This window comes from Polistes fuscatus, unplaced genomic scaffold, assembly GCF_010416935.1.
Source record: "Polistes fuscatus isolate 324 unplaced genomic scaffold, CU_Pfus_HIC Scaffold6, whole genome shotgun sequence".
NCBI lineage: Eukaryota > Metazoa > Arthropoda > Insecta > Hymenoptera > Vespidae > Polistes > Polistes fuscatus.
Genome location: NW_025113140.1, coordinates 4,621,786 through 4,637,399, shown reverse-complemented (window position 1 = coordinate 4,637,399; position 15,614 = coordinate 4,621,786). Strand labels below are relative to the sequence as shown.

Genomic DNA, 15,614 nt, shown 5'->3' with positions numbered 1-15,614 from the left:
ATTGAGAGAAAGTAATTCGAGATTCAATGAAAATCTGCTTTGCGACATAGCGAATTTTGCGTTTATCGAACCAATTGAATTTCCATGACCGTATATGGAACGTACCAAGTCAAAGTGAATTTATTACCGCGGGCAAAACGTGTGATAGGAAATATGTATTAAAATTGATAAAACGTGCCTGCCATTTGCCAAAAGTTACTAAATGAATTTCTATAGTAATAATCTCATGTATTGCAATTTCAAATTGCATCTTTAATGAACGATCATGATTTTTTGCATCTAAAATTATCAGATTATTTTAACATTTAATATTCACATTGCGTTTAGTAAAATATGCTTGATTTATTATTTTTAATGTATTACACAAATTAATACAGAATATAAATAAAAATACAGTAAATTTGTTTAAAAGGTTTGCAATAACTTTCTTCTTTGGACGAAAGTTAAAATAATATAATTTTTTGATTTTGAGAGAGAATTTTCAATATTTATATATAACAAAAAAAGGATAAAAAAAAATATATGTATATATAGAATATATTTTACGTAGCATGCAAGATGTCACGTACGAGAATCACAGATTTTTTATCTCGTGCTTCATGTTTCAAAAACAAAAAATAACTGAACGATACTTCCAATAAATATCACGACACATACTGCGAATCCTGCTTCCGGGCTATTCTTTCTTTCGATTCAAATGCCGCGCAAGATTTGACACAACAGAATAAAAATATTTTCACTCATAGGTATACATTTTTTTTTCGAACAATATAACTGTACAAGGAAAAAGAAACCAAAGATTTGGATTATAGAATGACGTTAATCTGTTTGAAAATGTTGTCCTAATTAATCCAGAATATATTCAACAAATATATGAAAAACGTGTAAATTTTGTAATAAATTTCGAGTAATGAATTACTGCATTAAATTAATGACCGTGCTAAGTATAGAAAATGTTTTCGAAAATCCTGTTTTATTTTAGGATTATGAATACAGGATCTTCGTAAATAATTATCCTGATTATAACAATTAATAATATTTTACAGATAAAATTAACTGAAGAATGTTTGTTGTTTTGTCGTTAGAAACTTGATGTATAATATTAATATATTATTATAATAAATTCGTTACATATATATATATTATTACACGTTAATAAACAAGTATAATATTGCAATTTATTGAAACTCGCTCGTGTGTTATGCTAAATACTGATATTTTGACGTGAAATCCTATCTCGTTTGCATAATTTTTGTAATACCGATCTAGTATACCTTTCATGAACGATAAATAATAAAGAATAAAAAGAGAATATACATATATATGTAAATAAGGAAACGTCAAAAAGAAGATGAATGACAGTCGTAAAAATAAAATATAAAATGAAAGTTAGGCTCGACGATACTTACGGACAAAACATCTTCTTTGGTAGAATCTGTTCCGCTAGATTAAAATCAGCAGCGAGAATATAAGAAGAAACAGTAAAAAACGTTAAACGCACCTTTCTATTAAAAAGTTTCACGAGGGAAAAGTTAATTCAAAGAAAGTACGAAGAACTTCCAAGTAATGAGACAGGAAAGTATGGTAATACGAAAAAAACTGTTAGAAGAAGTTGTCCTTTCTTCCATTCTTTCTTTCTTTCTTTCTTTCTTTCTATGTCCTTCTTTCTTTTATTTTTTTTCTCGTCTCTCTAACACGATCGATATTACGAAGTCATAAGTCAAAATTCAATGTCACGGGACGAAGTATCCTAGGGAAGAAGGATTTTCTTTTTTTTTTTCTTTTTTTTTTCTTTATTTTCTCATTCGTCTTCCTACATCTCATAAAACTTTTTCTTTGGCCATTTGACCTCGACGATGAAATTTCACTTACAATAAGTTCTTAAAGTGGATACGTTCCTCTCTCTCTCTTTCTCTTTATTCATTCGTATAACTTTCCTTGGACATAGGACAAGTTGAAATTTCTTGATTCGATTTATCCTTATTTTAGTATCTAACAAGAGATTTTTATCAAACCTTTAGCAAATCTAATTTTTTAAAAACTCTAGACAATTGTACAAATTCATTACATAAATTGTGCAAGCAATAATATCCAATGATCTAATACTCAACCGTTTTCGAGAAAAAGAAGGAAAAAGTTTAATGTGCATTGATATATAACAATTCGTTTCATGTTTGATGGAAAAAGTAATTTTGTACAATTTAATGTAAAAAGAAAAAAAGAAATTATAGAAATAATATAGATGGGTAGGCTGAAAAATTTTGAGCTAAACACGTAGTGGAAAATGTTCAAAACTTTTCAACCTACCATTGTATGTCAAGTTCAGAACTTTTTAACTTCGTTGATATAGTGTCTTATTGCTTGTACAGTGTATGGTCTTAACGGGCCTTTAAACTGTGTAAAGTTGGAAAAATATCGACGTTTTTAAGGTTAACTTTTTTCTAAATAAATAAAATTAATATTTTAGGAAATATTTTGCGCGTTTCTTTTAGTTAAAAAGGGTCTGTACTATCGATTTAATGATTTGCAATTTGTAGAGTTGGTAAAAAAAAATTCTAACAATGGTTTTAAACTTTTGAGTCACTATCTACACGTAATGTTTAATAGTATTGGCTGTTGTAGTGCAAAATGTGTTACAAGGCAAAGAGGATAGCTGAAGTACGTTGACGTACACGTCTCAATTTCCAAGAAGATACAAGGATCCCATGGTGAGGTCCTTCAATTACGACACTCAGCAGTCTTTAATGGAATTTCAAGTTCGAGAGTGTCGCTGTCGTATCGTCTCTTGAATTGCTATAGCAGGCGTAATAGCGGATCGAATTATCGCTGTAGAGACAACGGAAAAGTTAGTTCAATATCGAAAACTTGAATCGAGTACCTAAGTTAACTGCAACTTAATAAAGTATCAACTTAAGAAGAAATTCTTCTGAAATAATTCGGTGCGATTTACTGTTCATTATGCACAAACATTTGCTATTAATTAACAGATAAAAACATCGGTGATAATAATGGCAGATGTCGTGGGTTTAATGAATAAGTAAATTATTACATGTAATTATAATGAGTTATCAAGGAGCTTACTAAATAAAAAATGAATCATTATTAGAGGCGATTATACTGAGTTTTATGAATGTTTACTGAATAAAAAGTAAGAACATTATTTATTTAGGATTACAATGAATTACGACTCAGTAATGTCCTAAATAATAAATGAGTTATTATAGTAATATATGTAACTGTAATTTACAAAAGGACAATTTACAAAAAAGGAAAAATGAATATTTGCTTATAATTTACTGAAATAACATAACTATTATAAATTGATTATAAACCACGCATAAATCATCTGCCGTAGAAACGTGAAATCAATTAATGAATGATAATTTGAATGATTTTTTAAAACTTGAAATAAAATTTCAATTAAATCAATTTGAGAATAATTTCAGATTAGCAAATATAGTGAAAACTACTATCATTTTCTAAACGCTTTCAAGGATTTCACGTAACTTCTAAGTCTCTCTTAGGTTCTTTAATGTTCGTCACGTTCCTTTCCGTTCATCACGTTTCAAAGTCGTTCGAGTTTGAATTCGTTAATTAACGTTTGGATGAAGGGGAATATGCAACTCGTTTTGTTCTACGTGTCTCAAGTTAAATCAGACAAACGCCATATAGAGGCTTTGCGATAAGCACTTTAGAATCTTGTAATTGCGGATTCGTATCACTATCTATCTCTTTCTTTCTAACACTCATTATCAAACTAATTTCCTTTGTCTAATCTTTCGATCCAATCTTCGAGAAAATTTCTAACCGAAATTTCTTCTCTCCCTTTATTCGTCTTCAAACTTTCAAAAGAGCTTTCTTTTATTTTTTAATTGAAATTTTCTTTTACGATGGATGTACCGACTCGAGTCAACAAATCAAACTTAACTTTTATATCGATCCTTTGAAAAATAATGACATTTTTTATTTTGCTTTTCTTTAAATTTAATTAAAATATACAAATTATTTCGCTCGTGTGATCGAAATATTCGAATAAATCAATTAAAAAATTCTATATTTTCAATTCTTTAAAAAGTAATTTCAAACGATTTGAAATATATATATTGATAACGAAACTTTTCCTTATAAAAAAATAAATCCGAATAGAATAATGTATACATTTTTTTGAGGGAAAATTACGAAGTGAGAATTGTAAAACTCTATACTCTTCGTGAACTGGTATACTCGTTCGATTTAAATTCGGATAAGAGGCAAAGCTCTCTGGTGAAAGTCGGTAAAGTTAAATGAAGAGAAAGGAAGTTTTCAATGGAACACGATCAACGACTTGATGAATGGGATCTACAGTATTTTGCTTAATCTACCTTAAAGTGTTCTTTTTTTTGGGGAGAAGGGAGGGGGGAAAACGGTTTTTTTGTGTTACTTTTTCTCTCCACAGTATCCACTATAAATCTTCACTTTATGCTTGAAACCAATGGAGAAAAGGAAACATTAGATTACGAATGATTGTCGATTCATTCTCGTACGTATCAGAGTAGGAAAAAATAAAAGAGAAAAATGACAAAAATACTGTATAATTTTCGTATAACTCAAGGGATGGATACACCATTCGGACATATCAAAAAAATCTCGTTGGTCGATTTTTCTTCACTTTCGCTTGATCATCCTTGTATATCAACATACGAAGTTCCCAAAGATTTCGAGCTTAGGATTATTGATCTGAATAAATAATATCTGCCATGCTGTCATTTAATTTGAGGAAGGTTCAGATCGTTAACGATCCTTAACGTGGGGAGGGGGGAGGTTCTACCAACTTCACTTCCATATCATATGTTAAAGAGAATTTCTTTTTTTCTTTACTTTTTGCTTTTTAAATATGTAAGTAATCGTCTGAGAAATTTTTATCTTGTCAATTTTTTTTCTTACTTTTTTATTTATTAATATCGTAAACTAGGTCAAATGTATGACTAAAAGATTAATTTGATCTTGAATATTTTAGTCGAGTTTGTGTATTTTTAATGTATAAGACGTATGTATCTAAATTTCTTATCAGATTTTTGTGGTTTGTATTATAATATTTTGCTCATAGTTGAGATTATCTCATTAAAGCTTAAAATTAATATAATTTAATACAATAAATATCACCAATTTAATCATGACTATGTGCAGTATTTTATACAATTATTTGTTAATAGCAAATCGATGTCATACAGATTTAAGATTGTTCAAACAATTTGTGCTAAGTTATAAATATTTATCTATATCAGATATTAAAAATTACGAAATATATATTATTGTTGAAAATATATATTGAAAAATATAATTTAAAATCTGGATACATTTGTTTGTAATTATTTTATTTTTTTTTCTTTCAATCAACACGAGTTTTTTTTTAATCAGACTAATATTTACTAAATCAAGAAAGCGAAAGTTTATCAAGTAGAATATTTCGATAATAGAGAAACTTAAAGACAAGGTAGTAGTGTTTAAACGATACAACTTATTTCCAGAATGGAGAATACATTAAAGACTTCGAGAGACAGGTGCCAGCTGGCTCGCACTATAACGGAAGTGCACGTTCGGTATAAATTGCATGTACCCTAACCAAAATTACCTTAATTACGTACACGAAGAAATGTACAGACATGCGCGCTAAAGATCTTGGTATTTTCTAATTTAGCATTTAACATGTATTTAAGGATTTAAATTGTTGGTATGTTAGACATCGAGATAATAGATAATAGAAGGTGATTATAAGTTTAGAAACCTGTCTTTAGAATGTTAAGAACGCGATCGAGTAATCGATCATGAAAGCGAGATAATTGACTGTTATGATTATTAATGATCGATACGAATGATTCGAATGCTTAACATTCTACGCGTATGTGTATAATCTACGTATAATTGTAATCACGGTGTGTAATGAGCTGACTCGCATTAGTATTTGTTTAAAAGCTTCATTGATTTTCTCAAGCTCTCTTCCTCTCAACTGTGAATACATTTACACATGCATTTCGTTGCATAATGCAGCAGTTGATATCTATTCGCCAATGGAATCTTCGTAACGCTTACTTCACATCTCTCTCCTTCTCTCTCTCTCTCTCTCTTTCTCTAATCCAATTTCTCGAATTAATTTTCCATCAATAAATGTAGCTCACGAAGACGTACGCAAATCGTTTAAAAGAGATCGTGATTGATCTCGTAATGTAAATAGGATTCTAATTTGATTTTCTTTTGGATTCATATAAATGTTTCAGCGAAGTTTAACATATCAGTAATTATTATTATGATTGATTTATTTATTGTGTTGAACGACCGATGCCTTGTATCGGTACTCCGGTGGTTTTCTTGTCGTTGAAAATGCACTTATAGGTGGATGTTGGAAATCGTTTATTCATGAGGAATGAGGATAGGTAAAAATAAATTAAAATATATTTTTGAGCCCAGTCAGTACTAATAAGTACAATTTATTTGGCTCGTCAGGGAAAAGCCTTTCGGCACAAAAACCCTGGATGAAATACACAGATGACGATGATATTTCGCTGGCTTGCCTATCGGCAGTTGTAGACGATGATGAATATTCTACAGGCAGAATAGAATTCTGACCACGTGCCTTCTTCCTTTGTTGTTCCTTTGTGTTCCGCTGATGTAATCGTAGCGTAGGAGTGTAACTCTCTTCGATGTGATCTCTCGCAGGTCTCGTGGTAGAATAACATTAAAGCGTGAAAGCACGCGGCTTTTATAGAAAAAGACGATGCAACGCGCAGACCAATTACCGAAACGTTGGATAACGTAGCTGTCGATGCATATGATTGGCCTAATAGAAATGGTGGGAGAACGCGCGCTAGAAGAACGAAGGCATCCTGCAAGAAGCTCGCTGCGCTCCTTTGTTACACCGTAACATCCTACAATATGGAATGTCAAAATTTTTATTCAAATTATATTTGTATAACGTAAAACGTATGCTTAATAATATCAGAAAAGTTAAGATATCATTAAGAACATTTTTTTAATGATATATTTTATATTATTCCTAAAAATAGAACTTAAATAATTGTTTAAATATAGAGAGAGAACATAATTATACTTCAAAAACAATATTTTCGTCATGTCTCTACGACTCTTCCTTTCGAAGATATCGTTTTTCAAAGATTTTAATTATATACGGCTCTTTTTTGCAAGCACAATTATTATATAGGATAACCTATAGCAACTTTAAGACTTGAGTAGTCTAACTCTTGGAATTTTTTTGTGTATTATTTAACATAAACATATTTTCAGAACTAAAAGTCGTAGAATCTTGAATAATATATCATTTTAAAGAGCATTCTTTTATTCAGAAAGGATAGTTTATCCTTTGATCATCTTACGATCCCACGATTAAGATAATATCAGATATTGGCTCGTGAAGCAAAGTAGACTTTCTGTACTCTCTAAAAACTCCTCTTCCCCCCTTTCTCTCTTTCTCTCTCTCACTTTCTTGTCCTGAAGGAACAAACTATGCAAAAGCTTTGTGACCGTCTGGATTCACGCCAAATTAACATAGCCATCTCTCTTTCTCTTTTCAAATGGTGGCTGACTTAGTTTCTCGATGAGTTTTCTTACAAGAATACACATATTCTCGCAAATACATGTTACAGGGATACCCAATTCGACTTAACTACTTTGTCCTTTTAAGCAAGGCAATAATCCCACGTGCGTTAGGCGAACAGTAGGTAAATTTAATCCTATCTTAGATAACTTTGGTTCTAACTATGTCTCATTCTATCATTCGGACTTAAGTCTGTCTCATTCTCAACGATATTCCTGTTGCTAACTGAAGCTACGAATTTCTCGAATTATATACTCCAGTTTGTTCTACACGTGCTAACGAGTATTCGAACGTGATGGTTAGGTATATCTCATCGAACGCGAAGACTGTTCTTCATAGATTATTCGAAACCTTAACAAGAGTATTCTCTTTGTTACGACTATTCCATAGATTCTAATATGATATATTCAAAGTAAAACCCTCAAGGATTTATACTTACATAGTTAGATGTATATATATATTTGATTTTATCTTATATCGAGTATTGAGTTTCAAGCAAAGTTCGAAATATGAATACTTAAATTACTCTTTTATGAATTTAACTAAACAAGTAAGCTATAGTCGGATAAATAAAATGATAGGATCAAATATTCTTAGGACAATACACAGGGTTACCTAGCAATGATGTTACAAAATAACAAAAATGATTTCTTATTAATACAAAAAAAATATCACAACACTATTTAAATGAAATTTGTTTTGTATATTGCACCGTTTTGGTCCGTCAGATTAGCACACAAACTCTTTTGGTATTTATATTTTTTTTAGTTCCTATCGTAGAAGCAACTTTGTATGTACATGAGAAAGTTTTCATGAAATCAGGAAAAAATAAAAAAAAGTAGCTACCAATGGAAAAGGCCAATAAAATGAAAAAAATATGCGAAGGAAAATAAGAAGCTTTTGTTTTATTCTCAGAGCATCGGAAAAGTTAAAAGAAAAAATGTATTTCGTTGAAGTATATACAGCAATCTTATTTCTTTCATTCTCGTATAAGCCACATCCTTAAAGACACATAATATCGAGAGATATATCGAAAAAGAAGAGGAATAATGGAAGCTTGGAAAAACGATGGCTCTTGAAAATGTATACGCTTGACGAAAAAGAAATCTTCTTCTCGCAGTTTCCCGTTTTGTAACATGAAAATACGACGGATGGATAGATCTGTAATAGAATCTTCTGTGTCGCGGTAGCTTAACTTTCGTGAGAAAAACAGGGGAGACTTTTCTCTCTCTCTCTCTCTCTTTTTTCTCTCTTTCTCTCTTGAAAAGAAGATCATTTCTTTTTATTTTTGCGAAAGAGAAAATGGAAAAAGCAGTAAGTAGATGTTTTTAGGAACTAGGAAGATTGAGAAAATGAGAAAAGGATGTCCTGAACATATCGAGAACTAGGACATACCAAAAATGTGGTCGTTAGTATGAATCGGAAAACTTTGAATGTAAAAAGATATGAAAATCAGTAACGGTTTAACTTTAACTCGATACTAAAAAGATATTTTAGATATTTTTTAGATATTTTTGGTATATACGGTTGTGAAAGGGTTGCTATTTTTAAATAACAGAATTTTTAAATATGTTTATTGTTATTGTTTTAAATCAATGGTCAGTAATAAGTTGATTAACACGTTGACTGGCACATTGGTCTTTCAATGGGACAATGTGGGTCATCTGTGACCCTCGTTATTATATTATTTTCTATTTAATTTTAACAGCGAAACATGTAAAATTTATGTGCCAGTCACCGTTGTAATAGATAAAACACAACTGTCACTATTATTGAACAGTTTATAATTTAGGAATATTTGAATAAAATATTAATAAACATCTTGAGCATATTATTCATATTATCTAGTCAATATGATAGAAATTATTTTATTTATTAAAGAAATAATTTGTTGAGACTATTTTTTTAACGAAATAATGACGAAATAAATAAAAGCTTATTTAAATGAAACGTTGTAAAAAATTAAAATAAAATGACGAAGAGAGATACGTGTTGAGACAAAAATCCGAGCGTATTTGTGCGGTTTTATGTTCAAACGCATACAGAATATATATTTCATTTTCTCTAAGCGACATATACTGAATATATTTGTCTACGTATTCTGAACACATTTGAAATGGTAAAATAGAACAATGCACCTGCATCTTGTATCCTTTAAGGATCGATCGATAACACAGAATAAAACAGATACGGGAGACTAAAGGAAAAAGATAAAGAAAAGAGAAAGATGAAACAAAAAAAAACCACAAATATTCTAATTGCATTGTTCTCAAGCTATTTCCTTTTAGGATAGTCTCAGTAAATATATTTAATCCGCTGTATAAGTGTCCTGGGAGCTCATTAATTAACAGTGAGAGTTTGGTGCATTGCGGCCCTTTGGTGCAAAACCGTTACCTAAATCTATCCCTTGATAACCGACAAAGCATTATCTTTTTCTTTTTTTTTCTCAGAACAACAAAAAATATCCTTTCGCATTTTTTTCTAAGAAAATTTTTTTCTTTTTAATTTCAAAATAAACTATGAGAAAAAAAAGAACTTTATAAGAACGTTCGATAAGTTGAGTTTGATTTAAAAATAATCGTGTAAATTTTAATGTAACTTCGTATTTTGTTCGACATATATATTTAATCATGAATTTTCTAATCGCAAATAAAAATGTATTATTCGGGAATTAGGTTGAACAGAATATATATATCCCCTTTACAATGGTATTTTTCACTAATGTACTCGAACGAACCATTAGAATTAATTTCCTCTAACGTTAGGAAAAAGATATAATGTTGGTTGGTCTTCCAATGAAAAAGAAAACGTATTTTCTTTTGGATTATAAACTTCTCAGTAATGTTTTTCTCGTAAAAGTAATGGTAAAGGAAAGTTGAGAAAAAAAAGGAGAAAAACATTGGTCGAGAACAAATTATGCGTATCAAGTCTATAAACTTTAGCGTGATTAAAATCAAAATTTTTCTTCTGTATTCTTCTTCTTCTTCTTCTTCTTCTAACTAACATAAGTATCGTATTGCGTTCTTAGACGATAAGGATCAAAATAAATGAGAAAAGTTTGGTTATAGAAAATATGAAAGCAGTTAGCAATTAAAATTGATTAGAGATGGTCGATAGGGATTTAGAAAATTTTCCACGCGTACATAACATTACCTTCGATGAATCGTCAATCAAAAAGCTCTCGATTTGCGGATACAAGACTTTCCATCACCCACGGTAATGGCTTTTTAATGTCATTTCGGCGTACCTCAAGACACCTCAGCCTCTAGAGATTCCTTCCAAAATTGATTGCTTCCGTAACATCTACAGAGAAAACGAAAGAGAGAGAGAGAGAAAGAGAGAAGGAGAAGAAGAAGAAGAAGAAGAAGAGAAAGAGAAAAATTTAGCCTCTCGAAGTATTTCAAGTTTTCTCCTAGAATTATTATTGGCCGATTAGGGGCGTTACGTAAAAGGGCGTGGAGAACAAATGGATAATATTTTTTTTTTATGGAAATTGAAGAAAAAACAAGGGGAAACACAAAAGAAAATTATCGTTTGGATATTGTTGGATAAATTTTAAATAACGTTTTTTTCTTATTCTGATATTTGAGAAAAGAATATGTTGCAAAATCAAAATATTAATTCAATTTTAATTTAACAATAATTTAATTTTAATTAATATTTAAAAGACTAAAGAAAAATCTATTGCAAATTACCTAAGGAAAGATTAGCTTAAATAATTTCAAATATGAACAAATTTAATCATAAATATAACAATCTCAATAATAAAATTGTAATTATAATTTATTAAACATCGCAGAATCATAAAGAATACTAAAAGAAAATATTTGATTAATAAAAAAAATGTATTAAATTTGAAAGGAATATTTTTAATAAAGTATTATCACCCTGTACTAGAAGGAAACTAGTATAGAAAAGGTTAGGTGTAATAAAACTTTTCCAGGCTCATTCGAGGTTCGCATTCTTGAGGCTTCAAGTGCAAGTAAAAGTACCGATCGGATCTCTAGGAATTGGTCGAGACAAGAGGAAAGAAGAGGGAGAAGGAGGATTCCTTCATTCGGAAGGAGAAACACCTGTAGTCCTCGTCGATCTTTCGAGCAACCCCGAGAACTCGAATGCAATTAACTGGCCGGCAATAGGATCGAGAAGCCAAGGCGTAACTTGGACTACCCTCGATCGATCATCCCTTGGAATTGCCCAGAGCTTATCCTCCTTCGAGCTATCCCTTTTCTCCTTGTTCATTCCATTTCTCATTTCTTTCTCTTTTCCTTCAAACTGTTTTCCATTAAATATTGAGACTCACTTAATATTTCTCCTATTTTTTTAATAGTATATGTCACAATCAGTGTATTATTTTTAATTATCGAAAGTATATAATTAATTTCTATATGTTTTTACTAATATTTGATATATACTAAAATTAGAGGTAAACAAACAATTCAATTAAATCAACTATTACTGGAGTAAACTATTATTTATATTTAGTGTCAATATGTTGCATTGAATTTTTGTTAACTACAGTATACTTTAAAGTTTAAATAATGTAATATGTATATCAATTACTATTCGATTGGATTTTTCTATATAGTTTAACTACTATATAATTTATAATCAACCCATACATTCTCTTACTCTATGAAACGGAATGTGTTTTTTATTTAAATATTGATTATATTATTCACTAATAATTTTTGTAGCAGATTATATTATACAATACTATTACTATTATATCATATGTTTATTTTTTTCTTTTATAATTTTTCTAATTGATCCATATGATGTATCATTTCTATTCATGAATTAATTACGTGGTAAAGGAAACACTATGCGTCAATGAGTTATTGATATTTAAACGAATAATTCAATCAACACCCGTTCTCCTTTGTATCCCTATTTCACTCCTATGATTATATCAATATCAAATCAATTTTAGCAACAGCATCCCATTTCTACGATCCTGAATCCTGGATCCTATATCGCGCGTCATTGGATTACGAGGGGTGAGACGCTGGGTGTACTACAGCCGCTCGATACGAGAATTAATAGCTGCTCTGCTATCCGTTTAAACGTACGACACGATATTCGATGTATCTGCTTGATCTTTAACAAAAATAAGGAATTTCAAAATCTAAGTCAAGGTCGCCGATACGAAAAATAATTTGTGTTAATCTACTGTGACCTAGAAAAAAAAAAGAAATAAAACGTACTAATTGATTCTCACAAAAAATAAGGGCTTAATAAATATCGAAAGTAATTGATAGTAATTAATTATTAGCCTAAATAAAATGAAATAGATTTGATTTAATGAAAATAATCAGATTTTATTATCTTTCATTTTACATATAAAAAAGATAACAAATTGCAATAAGCTTAAGAACAAACACAATACTACGCTGATTGATAATTTTATCGGGAATGCTTATCAATGTTCGAATAATGATTTGATTGAAATTTTATTTCACTTATCGTAAATTCAATGTTCATGTTTCCGACAATATCTTTTTAACGCAAAGTTAACTACTAAATATTAAAGTGAGTAAAGTTGAACGCGTTTTACAGCACGGATATTTCCTTCTCTTAGATATTAAACGATGAAGAACCCTTTAGCATGTCTTCCTTGATGAGTTACTACGTGCGATATTGAAAATGTAATGCTTTGGAATTTTATAAGGAGCCTCGTTAAGCATAGTCATTGTTTCATTAGTAAAATAATCAATAATCGATAATAAAATATCATTCATAATCAAATCCAAATTCATTCGAGACAATTAAATACATTCCAATCTAAAGTAATATTACAATTTCAATATAATCATTAAAAATAAATATGACAAATATTATTTATTTATTATTTCTATTTAATTGGATTTATAATTTGATATTATTTATGTATATAATATTTCAAATTGAATAATATTATTAATTAATAAGAATTTATTATTAAAATATCTTTTAAAAGATTTCTAGTATAAATTTACAAATACAAATGTTGTATAATATCATATAATATATTTGAGAATTACAGTTAAGATCCATAGATAGTGCTTAAGATCTTACAGAGAATAATCGGTAGTCTCAAAGTATCGATTAGACACTTGATACTGATACTTGAACGTATTCAAGTACTACATATTACTCATTAATGTAAGTTAGGATTAGTATTAGTGTATCCACTTGCATATCCTTAATGTTCAAATGCATTCTACAATACTTAGCAAACATTGTCGCATATAAACTAAACACTCGATCAGTTTCTAAGCATCAGAATGTTTAATATGTTATATCAAATAGATCCAATTGATTAGAAAAGGGTTTTCCTTAGTAACAGAGAAGTAGAATGAGATTGGAACAATAGGCGAAGGAAGAAAGATCAAGACAAAGCTTGATTAGTATAAGTACTACCAGGAGTATAGTAAATTCAATGGGAAAACCTACCAACTGTGGTCCCTAAACATTATTCCTTGTTTCACTTGTTGTTGTTATTGTTGTTGATGTTTTTGTTCTTGTTGTTTCTTCGTATTGAAATAACATTGTATTCGAATTAATTACAGCTAGGGAGACACTTACTATGTGTGTATGCAATTAATCTCTTCCCGTTGATAGCATTATTTGGATGGAATAGTGATTCCGACTAACGGTACTTACTTTAGGGATTTCGGACAATTCGTTAAACTTGGATGTTTCTATTGTTCATTGGTTTCTACTAGTTCAGCCTATCCCTTTAACTCACTTCCATTCTATTTCGAAACTAATTCTTGCCAGCCATTTATTAACAACACGTAGTATCAAAACTTGTCTCAATGTATAAAGATTTTTTAATTCAAAATTTATGGGGCTACAGTATTTTCCCTAATAAGTTAAACGAGGCATGGTTAAATTTATTCGTCACTCGATAACTTGTCTCTCTCGTCACTGAAGGAATTCATACTCCTGTAATTTCTAAACGGACAACGTTGTAAACGTTGTTTTACCTATATTACATGGTATAATTATCGTATGATGAACGTACGAGAGAATGAGAAGAGCAGGAGAGAAACAGATAGGGAAGAATATATGTGTTCTAGGGGTCAGTACAAGATACTTAAACAAGCTATTCACTTGGGCTAGCAACGTTTACTCATCTACCATTATTCGGTTATATTTTCGGTTATATCCTCGCGGAACACAGGTCGCTTGATTTTGTCCTAAACTCTCAACTGACGTATACAAGAAGTAACGTCAAGCTTGTATACTTTGCCACAGGGTCATGTCAGTAACAAGCACATAATTAACGAGGCCTTGTAGTATTCGTAAATCCACGAGATCAACTCGTTTCCCTCGTTAAACTAGAAAACCTCGATAGCCAATCGAAAATGCTTGACACTGGCGACAGTCCATCATTAGGATCAAGTATTGGATATTGTTGTTCGATGCGTGATATGAGTTGATGTTAAAAAAATTTATATTTTTAGTAAGTGGCGTATATTCATGTACGAATTAAACTATTTAAAAAATTATTATCAAAAGTATAGGTAATCTAAACAAATGTTTTTAATTAATTTTCTGATATTTTTACAATTAAAAGATTTAAAATTTTGTATTAAACAAATTCATTATCAACTAATTACTAAAAATATTTTAATATTTTTATTTATTATTCACCTCGGTATCAAGGTAGAAAATAATCTTAATTTAATTTTAAGAAATATAATAGTTTTCCTTACGTTTAATTAAATTCAATAATAAAATCTGGAATAAAAACATTTTAATTAATTAATAGTAACAATTAGAAACAAAATAATAATATTTCAAGCTCGTGCACGTGAATTTATATATAGTGCAACGTTTACGAGTAAGACTAAATTTTCGAAATTGACGGTCTAATGTGTACGCTGAGACCTTGTAGACGAAATAGAATACAAACACGGTATGTTTCTTCGTAGAAATATAGGGATGGAAGGCCTAGTCGTGTAGGTTTCCTACAAGATGTAAACTGACTCGTACGGTGGCTATGTTACGTTAGTATAAATCAGAGTGTGGAATAGGT

The 15,614-nt window shown here is 30.0% G+C and overlaps 2 protein-coding genes across 4 annotated transcripts in view; both read left to right on the top strand.

Annotated features, from left to right (window-relative positions):
* The window catches only part of LOC122523349 (cytochrome P450 4V2-like), a 46,020-nt gene extending 34,142 nt beyond the window's left edge, over nucleotides 1-11,878 (top strand). The window contains exon 3 of the mRNA XM_043645028.1: nucleotides 11,532-11,878. Coding sequence (XP_043500963.1) covers nucleotides 11,532-11,713 — 182 coding nt within the window. The 3' untranslated portion in view covers nucleotides 11,714-11,878. The remainder of the gene's footprint in view (nucleotides 1-11,531) is intronic.
* Nucleotides 1-15,614, top strand: part of LOC122523344 (dopamine D2-like receptor) — a 145,779-nt gene that overhangs the window by 113,586 nt on the left and 16,579 nt on the right. The gene's annotated exons all lie outside the window — the stretch shown is intronic.